Source organism: Diabrotica virgifera, chromosome 2 (genome assembly GCF_917563875.1).
Source record: "Diabrotica virgifera virgifera chromosome 2, PGI_DIABVI_V3a".
Lineage (NCBI taxonomy): Eukaryota > Metazoa > Arthropoda > Insecta > Coleoptera > Chrysomelidae > Diabrotica > Diabrotica virgifera.
This window is the reverse complement of record NC_065444.1, coordinates 28468345-28485802: the sequence shown is the minus strand read 5'-3', so window position 1 is coordinate 28485802 and position 17458 is coordinate 28468345. Positions and strand designations below refer to the sequence as shown.

At 31.4% G+C, this 17458-nt stretch overlaps 1 protein-coding gene and 2 non-coding genes across 3 annotated transcripts in view; 2 read left to right on the top strand and 1 right to left on the bottom strand.

Annotated features, from left to right (window-relative positions):
- The first annotated feature begins 2719 nt into the window (after window positions 1–2719).
- Window positions 2720–17458, top strand: part of LOC126880013 (GPI mannosyltransferase 4) — a 29973-nt gene continuing 15234 nt past the window's right edge. The window contains exons 1-2 of the mRNA XM_050643529.1: window positions 2720–2891; window positions 7791–8730. Coding sequence (XP_050499486.1) covers window positions 2762–2891; window positions 7791–8730 — 1070 coding nt within the window. The 5' untranslated portion in view covers window positions 2720–2761. The remainder of the gene's footprint in view (window positions 2892–7790; window positions 8731–17458) is intronic.
- On the top strand, window positions 14617–14734 carry LOC126880998 (U5 spliceosomal RNA). The gene has a single exon (XR_007696703.1). It is a non-coding gene; the product is annotated as a U5 spliceosomal RNA (small nuclear RNA).
- LOC126880997 (U5 spliceosomal RNA) lies at window positions 16184–16300 on the bottom strand. Its single transcript, XR_007696701.1, has one exon. It is a non-coding gene; the product is annotated as a U5 spliceosomal RNA (small nuclear RNA).

Here is a 17458-nt window from a genome sequence, read left to right as displayed (position 1 = left end):
TTTCATAGTCTTCCATTTCTACACATTGTTCTGTAATCCATGATTCTTTGGCCTTCTTTATTATTTGCTTTATGTTCTTATCAACCTCTCTGTATTTTTCTGAATTATTCTTCAATTTGCGTCTTTCATCCATTAGTTCTAGTATGTCTGGTGTCATCCACACCTTATGTTTCTTTGGAGATTTGGTTAGGTGTTTCTTTCCCATAGTTCTTATTATAGTGTTTATATACTTCAGTTTTTCATCTATGTTGTCTGTTCTGCGGATTTGGTTTTCTGCTACACTGAGGTCGGTGTTGATTTCTTCGCGCACTGTTTGTCGTCGGTGTTCACTTTTAAGCTGACTTAAGTCTAACGTTGGGATGATGGTTTTTCTCATTTTCTTTGGTCTAGCTTCTAACACAGATACTACTGGATTATGATCCGAACCGATATCAGTTCCAGGGTAAGTTTTAGTAGATTTCACGGCATTACGGTATCTTTCTTTTTGTCACCATTATGTAATCTATTTGGTTTCTGATTACTTTTTCTTGTGTGTGTTGAGGTGACGTCCACGTATACAGTCTCCTTGGGGGTAATTTAAAGAATGTATTAGTTATTATTAAATCTTCGCTTTGACAAAACTGAACTAAACGATCACCCCTTTCATTTTTATTACCTGAGCCGTATTTACCGACATTTTCTCCAACTTTACCCTGACCTACCTTGGCGTTCAGATCGCCCATTACTATGTTAATGTGTTGTCTCTTTGTTGTTCTCATCACTTCTTCTAAGTTATTATAGAATTGTTCTATTTCCTCTTCGTCTTTGTCTGCTGTAGGAGCGTACACTTGTATGATGTTTATTATGTTCTTCTTATCTTTCAGTTGTATTAACATCACGCGCTCTGAGAATGGAGTAAAATTTGCTACAGCATCTTTCCATTTTTTTGAGATGATGACTCCAACTCCGTATCGATGGGTTGTGGTGTCCCTTCCGGCATAATAAAACATACCATGATTAGTTGTGGGGCATTTGCCATTTCCTGGCCATTGTGTATCGCTTATGCCTAATATGTCTATAACATATAATATAGGAACGAGATAGAATAGGGCAAAATGTTACGATAGACCGATATATTTTGAAAAAAGTGGAGTTTTAAATATCTCGGAGCAACAATCACTGCAGATAACGATATCACGGAAGAGATTAAAGGGAGAATTCAGACAGCAAACAGATGTATGTATAGCATCCATAATACTATTCAATCTAAGAGCCTAACACGAGCAGAATATATTTATAAAACAGTGATTAGACCAGTGCTCATGTAGAAGTGTGAGACGTGGACTCTGACCAAAGTAATTGAAAGAAAATTTAAATGATTTGAGATAAAAATCCTCGGACGAATCTTTGGACCTTATCACCACCCTAATAGCAACTAATACCGAATGAGAACAAATGCAGATGTATAGGGCGAGCGATGTACTTTGGATACATTACGCGAAATGAATCCAGATATGCCCTCCTACAAGCCATCATGCAAGGAAAAATATTTGAAAAGCGAGATCCAGGAAGAACCTGGTTAAAGAACTTCTGAACTTGGTTCAACTGTTCAACACAATATCTGTGCAGCTTTTCCGTAGGTGCTGTTGCAAATAAGATAAATATTGCCATGTAGTCGCCAATATTCGTCACGGATAGGCACACAAGGAAGAAGAAAAACAGCGAAAATGTCCCCTAAATTAAAAGACGTAACAGTTATACACCTATTCCTTTTTGTTGCATGTTGGCCAAACATGAACACTCAGTATTTCAGTGAAGAATAAATTAGAAATATTCGAGGTAAGGATTTATCGCAGAATGTTAAAAATATTATAGATCGAACTCATGAGCAATGAGAAGTTTCTTAGGAGAATGTTTAAAAACGCTTTCACATCTGATTTATTAGAAATATTTGCCCCTTGATTTGACTGGGCGTTAGATGAAATGTATTTGCTTTGCAAATCGTCTGTTTAGCCAGTTAAGTTTAAGCTGAATCTGCAAATAAAAATATAAAAAGAACGAAAAGGAAGCCCCCCTTGTGGACTATGTCTCTGGACTAAATACAAAAAAAAATAGGTCTCAATGATCCCAATCAAGGTCTTACAGGAGACCCTGTAAGAAAGCTGATACACAAGGAGATACACGCCAAAGAATGAAGAATATTATGTTCTAAGAAAAATAAAGCCGACAACAATAGTGTCACATGATAAAAGTACATCTAGGAGGACGTAGAATCACAGAAACTTAGAGAGCATTAAAGTCACTATAACAGGAAAAGAAAAGCGATATAAGTATCACCAACTACACGTGATAAATGGGACTGGTACCTCAAAGAGTTCTAAATGAAGACAGACCAGACTTCAAAGATAACAACGAACCCCATTGTATCAATATCCTACCCTCACCTATAGGAATAACATCAAAAAATGTAGAAATATGAACTAATAAAACTGAAAGCTGACCCAATAAAAGTTGGTGATATCTGGAGGAATTAAGGTATGGTAGCATACATAATAGAGCAAACTACATTTTAAGGAGAAAAAGTTTAATATATTAAAGAATATGTAACAATAATGATTTAATTTAAAATTAAAAACACCAGAATGGGTTTCTGGTTTATCTCCCCATAAAATTAACGCCCCAATTTAGGCAATTTGGATTACATCCGATTAATCATTGTGATTGTGTATAAATAGGTTATGTTACATGAAAATAACACCCAAAATGTAAACAAAACATTAAAATGAAGAAAAAGGACAAGCGGAATACTCTATATATTTTCCAGATTATTATTAGGATATTATTAGTTTTACTACCTCAAACAGGCTATATCCATCCAGATGAATATTTTCAATCTGTAGAAGTCTTAGCAGGTAAGATCTTTTTTATTTAGATTAAAAACTATCAAACCTCTAATGAGAATTTATAATTAATGAATCATTCCACTTGTCATTGTTGCTAATAACCTACTTGATTATCTCTAATCTAAGAGCCTAGTATCTCCCATACCAAATGGAGAACAGATCCAAATACTGCTTTACTGTTCTATAAAACCTCCCTGTCAATCAATAAAACTATACCTATCTACACCGAACCTCCCCATGTTTTCTTTTCAAAACAAATAAAAACATACTACCTGGACCCAAAATAAAACTTTCTAGAAACCATTAATGGAAGATGGCCTGAACACCAATACATATGTATATACTGACGGATCCAAGTTGAATGGAAAAGTAGGCTGTGCTTTTTATGACACAAGCTCTTCCCAATATTACAAGTTCAAGCTACCAGATGAGTGTTCCATATATACCGCTGAAACAATTACCATAGCAAAAGCATTTAGATACGCCCAGTCTGGAAACACATAGAATCATGTTATATTCACTGACAGTAAAAGTGCAATTGACCGTATAACAAACCTGAAATCATCGAAAAACCTTACTAGCATAGAGGCAGAAATGTTAAAACTGAACTTTGAAGCAACAAAACAAAGGAAAACAATAACTGTAGTGTGGATTAAAGGACACTCAGGAATAAAAGGTATTGGTGTAGTAGATAAACTAGCCAAATCAGCCACTGACACAGGATACCAATATCTAACCACAGGATATCTAACCACGAATATTGTTCCATCTACAGATCTTACCTCCAAGTTTACTTCACATTTAAAACAATTGTGGCAGCAGGAATATAATTCATAAGTGACAGGGCTTAACTATGTCGGCCACCAAAAGAACATACCATCAAAAAGCTGGTTTCATAGATTAAGAAAACGAAACTTCATTGTTACAACAAACAGAATTAGATCTAATCATGCTATGACTCCTTTGTACAAATATAAAATAGGACTGGATGAAAACCCATATTGTCTATGCAGAGAAGTTGGTGATATGAACCATGTAATCCTAGAATGTTCATGAAATAAGAAGAGCATTGAATCATTTTTCGAAGATATGGTAACCTTCTGTCTGCCAACCAATCTAAATTGTATAATTTTTAGTAATAATATTAACTTATATCAATGTTTGTATAGTATTTTTACTACAAAAACGTTATTACGTAGGTGAAAATTTTTGACGTAAGAGAACTGTCAACACATTAGAATGTGACTTTTCATTATTGGCATGTTTATAGTAAACATGGCGAAAAATTTTGACCTAAGTAATAACGTTTTTGTAGTAAAAATACTATATAATCATTTAATTCGTTGCAAAATGATATTGTAAAAAACTAACACCATTGGAAGCAATTCTGCGATACAAAATATTATTGTAAGTGTGTTCATGAAAAAATTAATATTAAAAAAAAAATTAAACAAATATGTTAAAAAAGTAAAATAAGTAATGATAAACAAATAAAAAAAAAAACAAAAAAAAACAAAGAAAAAAAAGGAATTAAAACTAAACAAAAGAGTACACAAAGCATTAAAAAAACCAAAAAAAAATATAATTAAAAAAAATAAAAAAAATATGCATAATATAAAAAATGCACTAAACAGAAACACACAAATTTTACTAAGTAACATAATAACATTTATCCTAGGGTGTGAGAATTTGAACAATCAATTTATTTATATTGGATAAAAAAATGCTCTTTTTATATTTTATAAATAAAAAATAAGTCTGGCTAATTGGTTTATGCCAAAGCCATTTACAAATAAAAAAAAGAGGCTAGTATTGGTAGGTATATTAAAACAAACAGGCTGGGGTGGCTAGGCCACCTAGACAGAATTAACGAGATGGAGCTATCGAAACACATTTATAATCAAAGACCAAATGGAGTGTGGAGAAGAGGCAGGCCCAGAGCATGATTTAAGGACCAGGTGGAAGACAACTTACAAGTCTTAAGAGTATGAAATTGGAAAACCAAGGCGAAGGATAGGAAGGGATGGAAGCTGATTCTAGAACAGGCCAAGACTCACCATCAGTTGTAGAGCCAATAATGATGATGATCTCTAATCTAATGTTGATCAATAATACAGTAAATCCTATAATTCATTTTAAAATTTAGTCACAAAGTCACCAAGAATCGTGGCAAGAAATGGAGCTACTATGACCAGGTCATTATTAATTATACATACATTTTGGTGAATGGTTCTATGATTTATGTGCTGTTTTTTTTTTGTTATATTTCATCCAATTGGCTTATTGTACATTGTAAATGTTGCAATGTGTGTGTGTAGTGACTGCGGTACCTCAGGAGTTCTGTGGCATACATTACAGTAGAACTTTTACTATAGAGGGTTGTATAGCAGTGCTAAATTACATAATGCCTAATATAAGACTTCGTCAGTCCTGATCCCACCTTCCACTCGTTGGCTTAGGGACATAAAATTGTATCTCAGAAATGACTACTTTTCAGCAGAGCTTATTTAAGGTTTTTAAAAAAGTGATTTGCATTTTGTAATGATCTGTAGTTTATTCTCAAAATTTTTGTTCCGAATTATTAATCTTAGAAATGTTTACTTTAAGGTAATATAATCATACCCAACAATGGATAAATTGTGTTCTCAAAATAACAACATTTAGATAAAACGTGGTGGAGATACATTTTTGTGTCCCTAAATGAAACATCTATTATTATAGACTTACTGTTGGGATCAGTAATTTATTTGTAATTCTTTGTTGCTATAGTATTATAATCTAATTTAACAACTGAGAGTTGCCCAATTTTCTAATAATAATAAGAAAAGTAATAATCATAATTCATTTTATAACGTTATTTAAAATCACAAAATAAAAGTAATCGACTTAAGATATTGATAGAACCGATAAACAGTTTTTTATTTATTTTTTTAAATAAACATCAACTTTGAAAACATTTTTAAACATTATTTTTAATTGTGTCAATCACTTTGCACACATGATTGATTGTGACACGCTCTGCTGAAGAGTAGTCATTTCTGAGATACAATTTTGTGTCCCTAAGCCGATGAAATTATCAACTTATTCACTTTTTATTGTAACAGAGCTGGAAATGCAACAGACCACGCTGCCAAATATACTAAACAAATTATTAAATCCATTGTTGCTACCTGCAACCACCATTCAGTGCAATAAACTTTATGCCATAAAAATGTAACTCAATATCATCAGTCAAAACATAGTATCACCTGTGACACTCAAAGATTGCTAAGAAATGTAGTTACGGTTACGAAAAATCCTTACTGGGGTTTAAGGTGTTCGGAGAAATACAATTTTGTGTCACTCAAAAGAACTCAATAAGGTAAGTTCAATGGTGTAGATATCTCAAAATGGAAAAAATGTAGTTACATTTTTGTATCCCTAAGCTGAAGCACTGCAGGTGAAGATAGGACTTGAATAGGAGAAACTAAGAGATGCCCACGGGATACTGCATCATGTATTGCGCTTCACTACCCCTTTACATACCAAATGCTTCTGTACCAATTGTAATGCTTCTAGGTGGTGAAAATAGTGTAAGAATTTTCATATATTATAATCATTTATCTTATGGCAAGATATTCTTAGCAATCTGTGAAAACGGAATATAGAGGCATAAATATAACTTTGAACTGTAGAATATCTACGAGCATAAGTTTGGTTGAAAAGATATTACTACTGTAATCAAGCGACACCATCTGCAGTGGTCAGGACATGCAACCCAGGTCCCGGAATGGAACATGATAAAGATTCTATACAGCACAACCAGTGGGAATGAGAAGACAGGGTAGACCAAACCTGAGGTGGATAGATGTAGTAACAGGAAACAAGATCAGTGTTGTTGCCAACTTGAAAATCCAAGCAAGGGACAATGCTTGAGAAAGTTGAAGCCCTTTGAGGACTGTAGCACCATGATAATGACTATCATATTTTGATCCTATTGTGCTAGTAAATTGTTTACAAATAATACATTAATAAACAAAACATGTTATGGTCAAATTGTTTTTTTTTCTTCAATTGCTTTGACTCAATAAAGTAACAAGTGTTTTTTTATATCTGCGTGTAAAACCCTATCGTTAAATGCGCCATATAGCGCCTCTGTGAATCAGTACTTTCGTCAACTATAAAATAAATCGAATTATCTGCAACAATTTTTCGAATTTTTCTTATGGTCATTCCTCAGGAATGTTAAATATACAATAATTCTGCAAAAATGAGGTAATAATGACATTGTTCCCTTTTGAAATTGAAATTCTTGAAGATAACAAGGCATCGCAAAGGTACTTGTCTTAAAATGAAAATAGTTACTTACAACTTTAGAACAAGCTCATCGACAAAATACTTTTCCTCCATCCAGCTTTAATTCAGGATATGGTTGCACCCAAGCACATAGTTTTGACATCACGATATAAAAAAATTGAAAAAGTCAGGAGTTACTTACTAAAATAACAGTGTAAATTAACTTATTTGCCTCAATACACTGTTTGACGCGAAAACCAGAAATGAAACAAATGTAAATTTCCGAGATTCATACAGCCACTTATTCCTAAAAGCTTCACCAACACGTCCGCCTTTTATGGATTTCGGAAAAACCCGTCGCACTAAAAGTGTTTCTACTTATATGTTTCATTTTGTTTGTATATTGGGTTGTTGGTATGTACCATTTTACCTAAATCTGTTAATATAGCAGGTATGCCCAAAATGATTCAAAGGAACAGATTTTAGTACGGAGAATATTTCGAGAAAAGGTCGACACTGTCAAACATGCCAGATAATATGCAAAAAATGCAGTTTGCATTTCTTATGGTTTGTAATGTTTTGGCTAATAAATGTGTATGTATCGCTTCGCTTATTGCTTGTGTGTTATTGTAGGTAAAATTTTCGATGTACAATGCAGTCCACCATGGGAGTTCAATGTAACAACTCCTATTCGGAGTATGACAATACCATACTTCACAATAGGAATACCATATGGAATAATGCGAAATTTCAATGCCCTCAGCAAGCAATATTTAAACCAAGCGCTGCTAACTCCTTACATGCTGCTCATTGTGCCCAGAATACTAATGTGTCTTTGTTCTTTCCTTGTTGACTATTGTTTGTACAAACTTTGCTTGAATAATAACGAGAAGTACAAATCTCGTCTAATAATACTAGCTAGCTCATATGTGATGATAGTATATGGTACTAGAACATTTTCGAATACCGTAGAATTGGTGCTATTTTCTCTGTTATTGTATTTTGTATGTGAAAGCTTAATATTTAATAATACTCTATTAAGGAAAAAGGAATATTTAAATTTTAGGTATGATAAAAGTAAAACTACTGTAGATAAAGCAAAATTCCATAAGTTACGTTTGTATTTAACGTCTGATTCATACAGAAGTTGTTTTATTATCAGTACCATAACTGTATTTGGTTTCTTTAATAGACCTACATTTTTAGCTTTCTCAGTGATACCGATATTCTTCTGGTTGTACAGAGGAATAGGCAGCAAATCAGTATCTCCAGTAACGTTTTATTCCAGACTTCTAGTCTTTGCCCTATGTACCGTTCCCTCCTTTTTATTTAACATTTTTATAGATTCCTTATATTACGCCTACCTTACTTGGGGTGAAATTGGAATGTTGACTGTATCACTCAACAATTTCGTTTTCACTCCTTTAAATTTTTTAAGATATAACACCAATTTGAAAAATTTGGCGATACATGGGTTGCATCCAAGGTTTTTGCATGCGCTGGTGAATATTCCATTGCTTTTTAACGTGTTGGGAGTTTGTGGTGTCTTTGCCGTGGGACAATATTTGTATCTGTAAGTATAGTTTTGTTTTAAATTTAAAAATGCCTAAAAAAAGAAAGTGTATGTCAATTGAAGTAGAATAGTAGGAAATTAAATGAAATTTGTTCCTAATTTTGTCATATTCAACTGAACCGATTCCAATGAAATTTTGTGAAAGTGTAGTGCTTTGTCCAACTTAAAAGATATGATATCTTTTATCTCTATAACTGCTATAACTATAAATGATCCTTATTGTCTTTAATTGTTAATTCAAAATTTTTATTGTCTTTAATTGTTAACTCAAATTAGACTTCACATCTGCAGTTGTAGATAATTTTAATCTACATATTACAGTATGTCCCTGTAAGTTGTATCCATTTGGAAAACTTTTCAAAGAAATCTTTTCGTTTATAAATTCGCAAAGTCTGTGTGTTATTGCGTTGCCGCTACTGCAATACTTAAAGCAGATTTATCGATGGATTCTTATGTAGTTTTGTCTTCTGAATCCAAATCTGAAACGGCATTTCGATATCTCTAACCGTCTTCGAGATAATCGACCTCAAAGTCTAAAATGTGACGTCACAATCCTTTTATTTTCTGCCGACACACTAAACGACAGCTGAAATCGTTGCTAGTAAGTAGGCTAGTTTTTAATCTGAATTTGTTAAGCAAAGCATAGGTTATTTACATTTGAGTTTGACACTTCGTGAATGTCAAACTAAATTTTAAATTAAGTATTAATAAAATATCAATGAGATTTGATAGTGAATTTAATAATTATTATATAAAATAAACACGATGTTCAAAAATACAATTTGAGTATATTTTGAAAGCAATAATTTATTATGTTGATATTTAACCAAGAGGAGTAAACTAAAAAGACAGATTCACACCCAAGAATGTTACTAGAAAAGTCACCAAATTCATCTTCTTTTTTCATTGATCATATCAGCTTTCGATGATAATCCATACATATTATATTATACTGTTTTTATATAAAGTAGACTAAAAATCTAAAAATTAAAGAATAATGCAGAAAACAAAAAAAAATCGCCAATATACTTAATTAACCTATAAAAAGACAGAAGTGACAAAATTTCATAAATGTCATTAGTGTCAAAATTTAATAACAGTGGAGTAAACTTGCCTGCGGTTGGACCAATTAGAAACAAGCATTAAGGCGCGGTAAATTTGAATCACTCCTCTCGGTTAAAAAACAAATAATAACGATTTTAAAAAGGTTTATACGAGTATACGGCCTCCCCTTTAATGGGAGTAATGATAAATGGACTGTTCCATTTGTTATGAAATGAAAATTGTTATTATAGTCGGTTCGCTAAACTCAGACACAACTGGCTAGTGATTTTAATAGGTAATTTTTTTGTTTTTTGCCAATTTTTCCAACATTGGCAAAATTACTAATTATTAAGTAATTATTAACTATTTAGTAATGATTGTTTTTGCCAAATTGGTAAAATTACTGACTACAAGCACAAGCCAGTTGTGTCTGAGTTTAGCGAACTGACTATATGAAATGTTGTTTGGAATAAAAAATTATGGTCTGATATGTGCAATTATATCCTTCTAATGGAAAAAAATATTTGGAGATTTTTCTCAAATTATGGATACCAACAACATTTTCATTTTTTATAACCCTTTTATTTTTAATTTGACGAAGAAAAATTATTCTTCATAAAAAGCTCTTCATGGTCTAAGATTTATTATGCAACCATCATAATATATCAAATTTTATTAATTTTATACGAGGTATATAAAAAATATGAATTTCGATCAAGAGTAAAGTACCTTTATAGTTCACAACATTTAAATCAAAATGATATAATTGCACATTAAAACATAATTTTTAATTCTAAACAACTTTCATAACAGCAATTTTCCACATTTTGAATTAAAATACGTAAATAAACAAAGTTTTCGTTATGATAATGCTCGCATTTTCAGCTTGTTTATTATTAATTTTACGAAAAAAAGTTATTCTTCATAAAAAGCTCTGCATGGCCCAAAACCTAAGATTTAACCATCAAATATCAAATTTTTGGAATATTATACGAGGTATGTCACAATGTTTGAATTTCACTCAAGAGTAAAGTAGCTTTATTTTTCACAATATTGAAAATTGCTATTATGAAAAGTTGTTTGGAATTAAAAACTATATTCTAGAATGCAGTTACATCCTTCTAATAAAAAAAGAATATTTTTTTTTGAAAAATTATGGATACCTAAGTAACATTATTTTCAGTTATTTTAATGCAGATAACTCTTATTATTAATTTGACGAAAAAAAGTGATTCTTAATAAAAAGTTCTGCATGGTCTAAAATCTAAAATACAACCATCTTATGTCAAATTATATCAATTTTATACGAGGTATGTCAAAAAATATGAATTTCGCTCAAGAGTTAAATACGTTTATTTTTCACAATATCGAAAATTGTTATTATAAAAAGTTATTTAGAATTAAAAACCATGTTTCAATTAGAAGAATGTAATTACATCCTTCTAATTGAAATATTCTGAACTATAAAGGTACTTTACTTTTTATCTAAATTTATCTTTTTTGACATACCTCGTATAAAATTGATAAAATTTGATATTAGATGGTTGTATTTTAGGTTTTAGACCATCCAGAACTTTTTATTAAGAATCACTTTTTTTCGTAAAATTAATAAAAAGAGTTATCAGAATTGAAATAACTGAAAATAATGTTAGTTAGATATCCATAATTGTTCAAAAAATTTTTTTTCAATTAGGATGTAATTGCATATTAGAATATAGTGTTTAATTCCAAACAACGTTTCATAATAGCAATTTACAATATTGTGAAAAACAAAGCTACTTTACTCTGAAGCTATTTCCTTGTGGCATTTTTATAATTAACTATTTTCAATGGGAAATAAGCCACAATTTTACCAAAAAAATGATTTTATTAATAAAATAATACTTTGTATTATTTTGTATTTTGACAACGACACCCGACTTGGGCGTCGAAACGTTAATAAAATCATTTTCTTTTGGTAAAATTGTGGCTTATTTCCAATTGAAAATAGTTGATTACTTTACTCTTGAGTGAAATTCAAACTTTTTGACATTCCTCGTACAAAATTCATAAAATTTGATATCTGATGGTTGTATCTTGGGTTTTGGACCATGCAGAACTTTTAATAAAGAATAACTTTTTTTCGTAAAATTAATAATAAAAAAGTTGTCCATATGGATACAACTTACAGGGACATAAGTACTGCATATAAAAATTAAACTAAATTTCATTTTTTTATAACTAGAGACAACTTGATCGATTTTGTTAATAATGCTTTTAAGATATTTGCAGAAGTCTAAAAAAAAAACAAATTAAGACAAAAAACAAATTTAAACGCAGAAGCTAAGATTATATTATTACCGAGGACCGAAAGTCCCTTAAAATAACCAAAAAGTTTCTCTTGAATGAGATATTTGAAATTCAAAAACACGCTAAATCTGCTCTTTTTTTTTCACCCCTGTAACTTATTAAAATAAACATAGACAAAATCAATAGGAAAATCCCAGTATGTAGGTACCTGTGTACCATAGTTAAAAAACTAATACAGAAGTAAAAACTTCAATTTGTATCTTGGTATGAAAATGTTTATTAAAATTTTTTAAAAATGTCGCCCAAATGGATTAAGCAAAACGTTTTCGATCTGATTCGAATCATCCTGTGCATTCTGTTATGTACATGAGCACACTAAAGAAACTAGTGACATCGAAATATATGGTTTACATCAGAGGTGTAATCAGGATGATCCTAAGGGAGTTACGACTACTTGATGGTTTCTGGGGTGTAGTATGGAATAGTAATGGTGTTAAGAGTATAGAGCTCAAAGTACATCCAAATGGGGGGGGGGGAGCTTATAACCCCCAAACCTTCCCCTCCGGTTACGCCTGTGGTTTATATGTTATAATGTGTTATAATTCTATAAAGTAAAGTGACTCTAAATCGATGTTAATGATTTTATTGTAGTACCTAAAGAGCAACATAAGGGACCATTGCTCGATTGGAACGCGTGGGTCTTGCCAGTTCAAAAGACACACACCAACATTATAGAAGTTTTCAGAGACTTTCTACCCTCGGTAATAATGCAATCTTTCATTCTACATTTAAATTTTTCAAAAATACTTATTAGTTTTCTCAGGATTCGAAAAAAATAAATGCATTTAAAAATCATTGTCACAAAAATTTTTCACTTGCACCTACGCTTGCCCTTAATAACGGGTCGACCCCAATTCCTCAACTGTCATCAACACGCCTAACTTCACGCGCAACTTTGATACGACAATTATTAGATATAAAAAATATGCATTGAAATCCAGATCCCGCAATTTTTTGAGCATTATAAAGTGAGTACAAAGTATAATTATTTTTGTAATTCCACCTTCAATTTACCGTGCACTTCTCGTTGACACTTACCGATATGGTAGAGTTGTTGATGAATCGGGTGGCGCTCATAGAGGTATATATTAACATAGAGGGAGCCTACCTTCCGCGCTTCCTGACGACAAGATCTCGGGGACTGGTTTGCTGCATCTCCTTCTAACACATTGTATCGAGAATCTATAATGACATTCAGTGTGATAATAGGCACGGAAGAGGAGGACAACTGTAGCAGCTTTACTATGCGTAAGAGTGAAACAGCACTAATCCAAATAAAAAAGATGGTGTCGTCACTTCGCTCTGAATGACACTCTCTCTATGCTAATATTTAACTCTATGGTGGCGCTCACAAACCATACATACTTATAGACGTTTCACGTAAATTGTCAAGGTCAAGACAGCAAATTAGTTACCATTCCAATCCAGAGATGTCGCTGTCAGTCAATTCTCTTGTCATATTTAACAACTGACAGTTGACAATTAAATTAATTTGTTATTTACTTTTTATTTTACAGTTTGTGGCTTAATTATTTTATTATAGTGGTGTTACGTTTTTAATTAGATTTAATCACAATTTTAATAAGTGTATTTAACCTCTCCATGTTTATAAGTAGAATTTTTAGTTTACATTGATCATCCCGTGTTGTGTTTCTCCACATTAAAAAAAAAACAATATAATAGATCCTGAAACAGTTTATTCCAATAGACAAGTGTGTCATCAACATTTCCGACCTATATATTTTTGGAAGTTTGTAAAAGATTATAAGGTAATATTTATCTAAACAATCATCCTATATACAAGATTCTTTCAAAAATTTTCATTCAACTCGATACACATCAGTGCTTTCACGTGACACAGCAGTAGTGTTTAGCATTTTGAAAACAAATTGGAATATTTGAAGTTTTCAGTAAAATATGGAATAAAACATTGAATTGTCTTTCTGTTGTTTTAATTTCCTGCGAAATTTCATCAAAAATACCGCAAAATTTATAATTTGAAATTCTCACATAACTAAAATTTGTCAATTTAGTTCCCATTCCAATCAAGAGATGGCGTTAATTCGATCCGAAAGATTAACATGGTCGTGAAACGTCTATAAGTATGTATGGTTTGTGGTGGCGCTCCTTAATAACGGGCACGCCAAGTTTCCCCAACACGACTCTACCTTATCGGCAGAGTCTACGAAAAGTGTACGGTAAATTGAAGCTGTAATTACAAAAAAAAAAAGGAAATATGTATGTATTTGTACTCACTTTATCACGCTTAACGAATTACAGGATCTGGATTTCAATGCATATTTTTTTTTAATTCTCGTATCAAAGTTACGCGTGAAGTTAGTCGTGTTGATGACAGTTGGGGAAACATGGACGACCCCATAACAAATTCAAAATGTATTTACTCGCGCTCTCCTTTAATAGATGGCGGTAGTTACATACCGTACGCTTACTACTACTTCTTAAGGATAAGATACCCTTGAAGTAGTTTTATAGTCACTCTGGTTTCCCTTCAGAGCGAATAAATCTTTCGCCTTTTACTAAAGATTTCCGTGGAGGGGAACAACTCAAATGAGTCTATAACCAATTTTTTGTGCCTGACGAAAGTTGGGCTTTTTATTTAATCAAAACATAGAAACTCTAGAAATAAGAACTTATTTAGTAAAAAACTCTATTTTATATATGTAATATCAAAAAATAATATTCAGTCAAGCAGGGATAACTAAATCCCTTGATAGTGGAAAAGTCCGAATGTGCCGTGCCGAAGCCCGAGTCATTTTTCAAAATTAGTAATTTTTCAATTTTCGTGGCCGTGGCCGCAGCAGCAATAATTAATGTGTTGTGTATATTAAAAAAAATATACAAAAAAGAAAAAACTATTACCTAAATTTTTTTTATTTGTATAGAAGTTATATTTGTTGAAACATAAATAAAATTATGTTTTATGTAAATTTAAATATTAATAATTAAAAGTTAATTCTTTAAAATTTGGTGAATAATAAACAATAATTATTTGTGACAGCACTTCTCAATAATTCTTTCAGGTGCTAGTTAATTAATGCTTTTAATTCAGGATACTTCGGCTACTAAATTTCCAAAATTCGACTTATACTTTAATTGGTGCTACTGTAGTATGCGGTCTACAGGTTATAAACCGCATCCCTCGGTAGACCGCAAGCTATAGTAGAAACGCGACGATAGATCGCATATTATAGTAGCACCAATTAAAGTATAAGTCAACGCCGATTACTTACTGAGTTTTGGAAATTTGTACCAGAATCTCCTGTTAAATTATTTCCATATTAGGAAAAACGCACTTGATGTGAATCATTTTATTCCACTTTAAAATTCGCAAGTTCAAACAGCGATCAGTATAATTAAATTGCATCTGAAAGATTACACTGAGAAGTGCTGTCATGTCATGTCACCAATAATTATTGTTTATTATTTTATTCACCAAATTTTAAAGAATAATTATCAGTAGTAATTGCACAAGAGCTCTGAAATTCTATATTAATTTCAGAGGTCGAGTGCAATTTGTTGCGATTATTTCATGAATAAAACTGTTCAAAACCAAAATTTTATTGTAATTTATTTATGTAAGTACCATTAAACACACAGTTTTTATAAATATTTGACGATTAAGTCATCACTTTTATAATTTTTAAAAAACATTAATTGTCATTAATGTCACTGAATGTATTTTTTCCTAGCAACGAAGGGCATCTGACGTAATATACTAACAACGGGAGATTATCAAAAATTATCGATTTAATTCAGATTTCTGTAGCTTTCTATTGGTCAGAATCTCCTATGAATATGAAATAATCTACATATAATAATTATATTATTTAAAATAAACACATCCACTCACACCCAGGTTATGTATTGTGTATGTGTAATTTTATTCGTCATGTTCTCAATTTCAATTTCAACACAACTAATTTAGCTTTTGCCTTTGATTGTTCTTGCTTTGCTATTGCTAATGGCTGTTGCTATATTGAGCATATTATTTGCAAAAGAGGTTTTCTAATTTATTTATTATGTTTTGATTACATTAAAAGCCCAACTTTCGTTGGACACAAAAAATTGGTTATAGACTCATTTGAGTTGTTCCCCTCCACGGAAATCTTTAGTAAAAGGCGAAAGATTTATTCGCTCTGAAGGGAAACCAGAGTGATTATGAAATTTGGTGGAGGATGTTTTCCCGCAAAGAATCAATTTCTAGCGCGCGGTACGCAACTACCGCCATCTATTAATAGAGAGCGCAATAAATTCGATATTCACAACATGCCGCCATCGTCAATAATATTTTTATTATAATATTTTTTTAGCTTTTTCGAATAAAATAGGCCAAGCCTTATGATCATGATCGTGTTTTGATTTCTTTTTATTTATATTGGATTTTATTTGGTATTATTTTGGTAGAATTTAAATAAAGCGTGGAATTCTAAAAACTGTTGTCTGTGAGGAATTATAATAATACGTGGTTACGGTTACAAATAAGATAGGTAGGTAAATAGTTTAGAGGACGATCATTAATTTTTAATAAAGGAACACAAGTATGTATTAGTATTAATTAATGATAACAAAAGATAAATGAGTAGGAGTTACAAATTACATACGTACACATAAATTTCTTATTAAAATGTTGAAATTTCGGAAAAGTATTTCATTTAAAAGATTTACCTAATCCGGAAATATGTAATGAAATAAGACAACACCACTATAATGTATAAATATGTTTAATTTTCTAAATTTAAATTAATTTTTTTTTATCTGAAGTCTTACATGATTACCTATGTTAATTGACAATGTATGGAGTAATCGTAATGGGCTTTTCATTCATAGTCATTTGTTTCGAACTTCTGTCATATGTCGTATCGTATAATCCGTGTATATTTTAATATTATTCACAGATTATACAACATATGACAGAAGCTCGAAACAAATGACAATCGCTGAAAAGCCCTATTAATCGGCAATCTTTTATCTTATTCTCACAAATCTATACAGTAAAGCTAAATGGAATATGTAAATTCATTTGGTAAGCCGGTGACTTGGAGGAACAATCCCGAAACAAATCGATTTTTATTTTTAAAATATGTATGATCTTTTGGCATATAGCATACTAGTGACGTCATCCATCTGGGCGTGATGATGTAATCGATGATTTTCTTAAATGAGAATAAAGGTCGGGTGCTAGCTTATTTGAAAGGTTATTCAATTCTCTATTGAAACACAACACAACATTAATATAAACATTAACATAATTATTTACACAGGGTGTTATAAACATTTTTTGAATTAAATTAATTTACACAAAAAGAAGAATGTA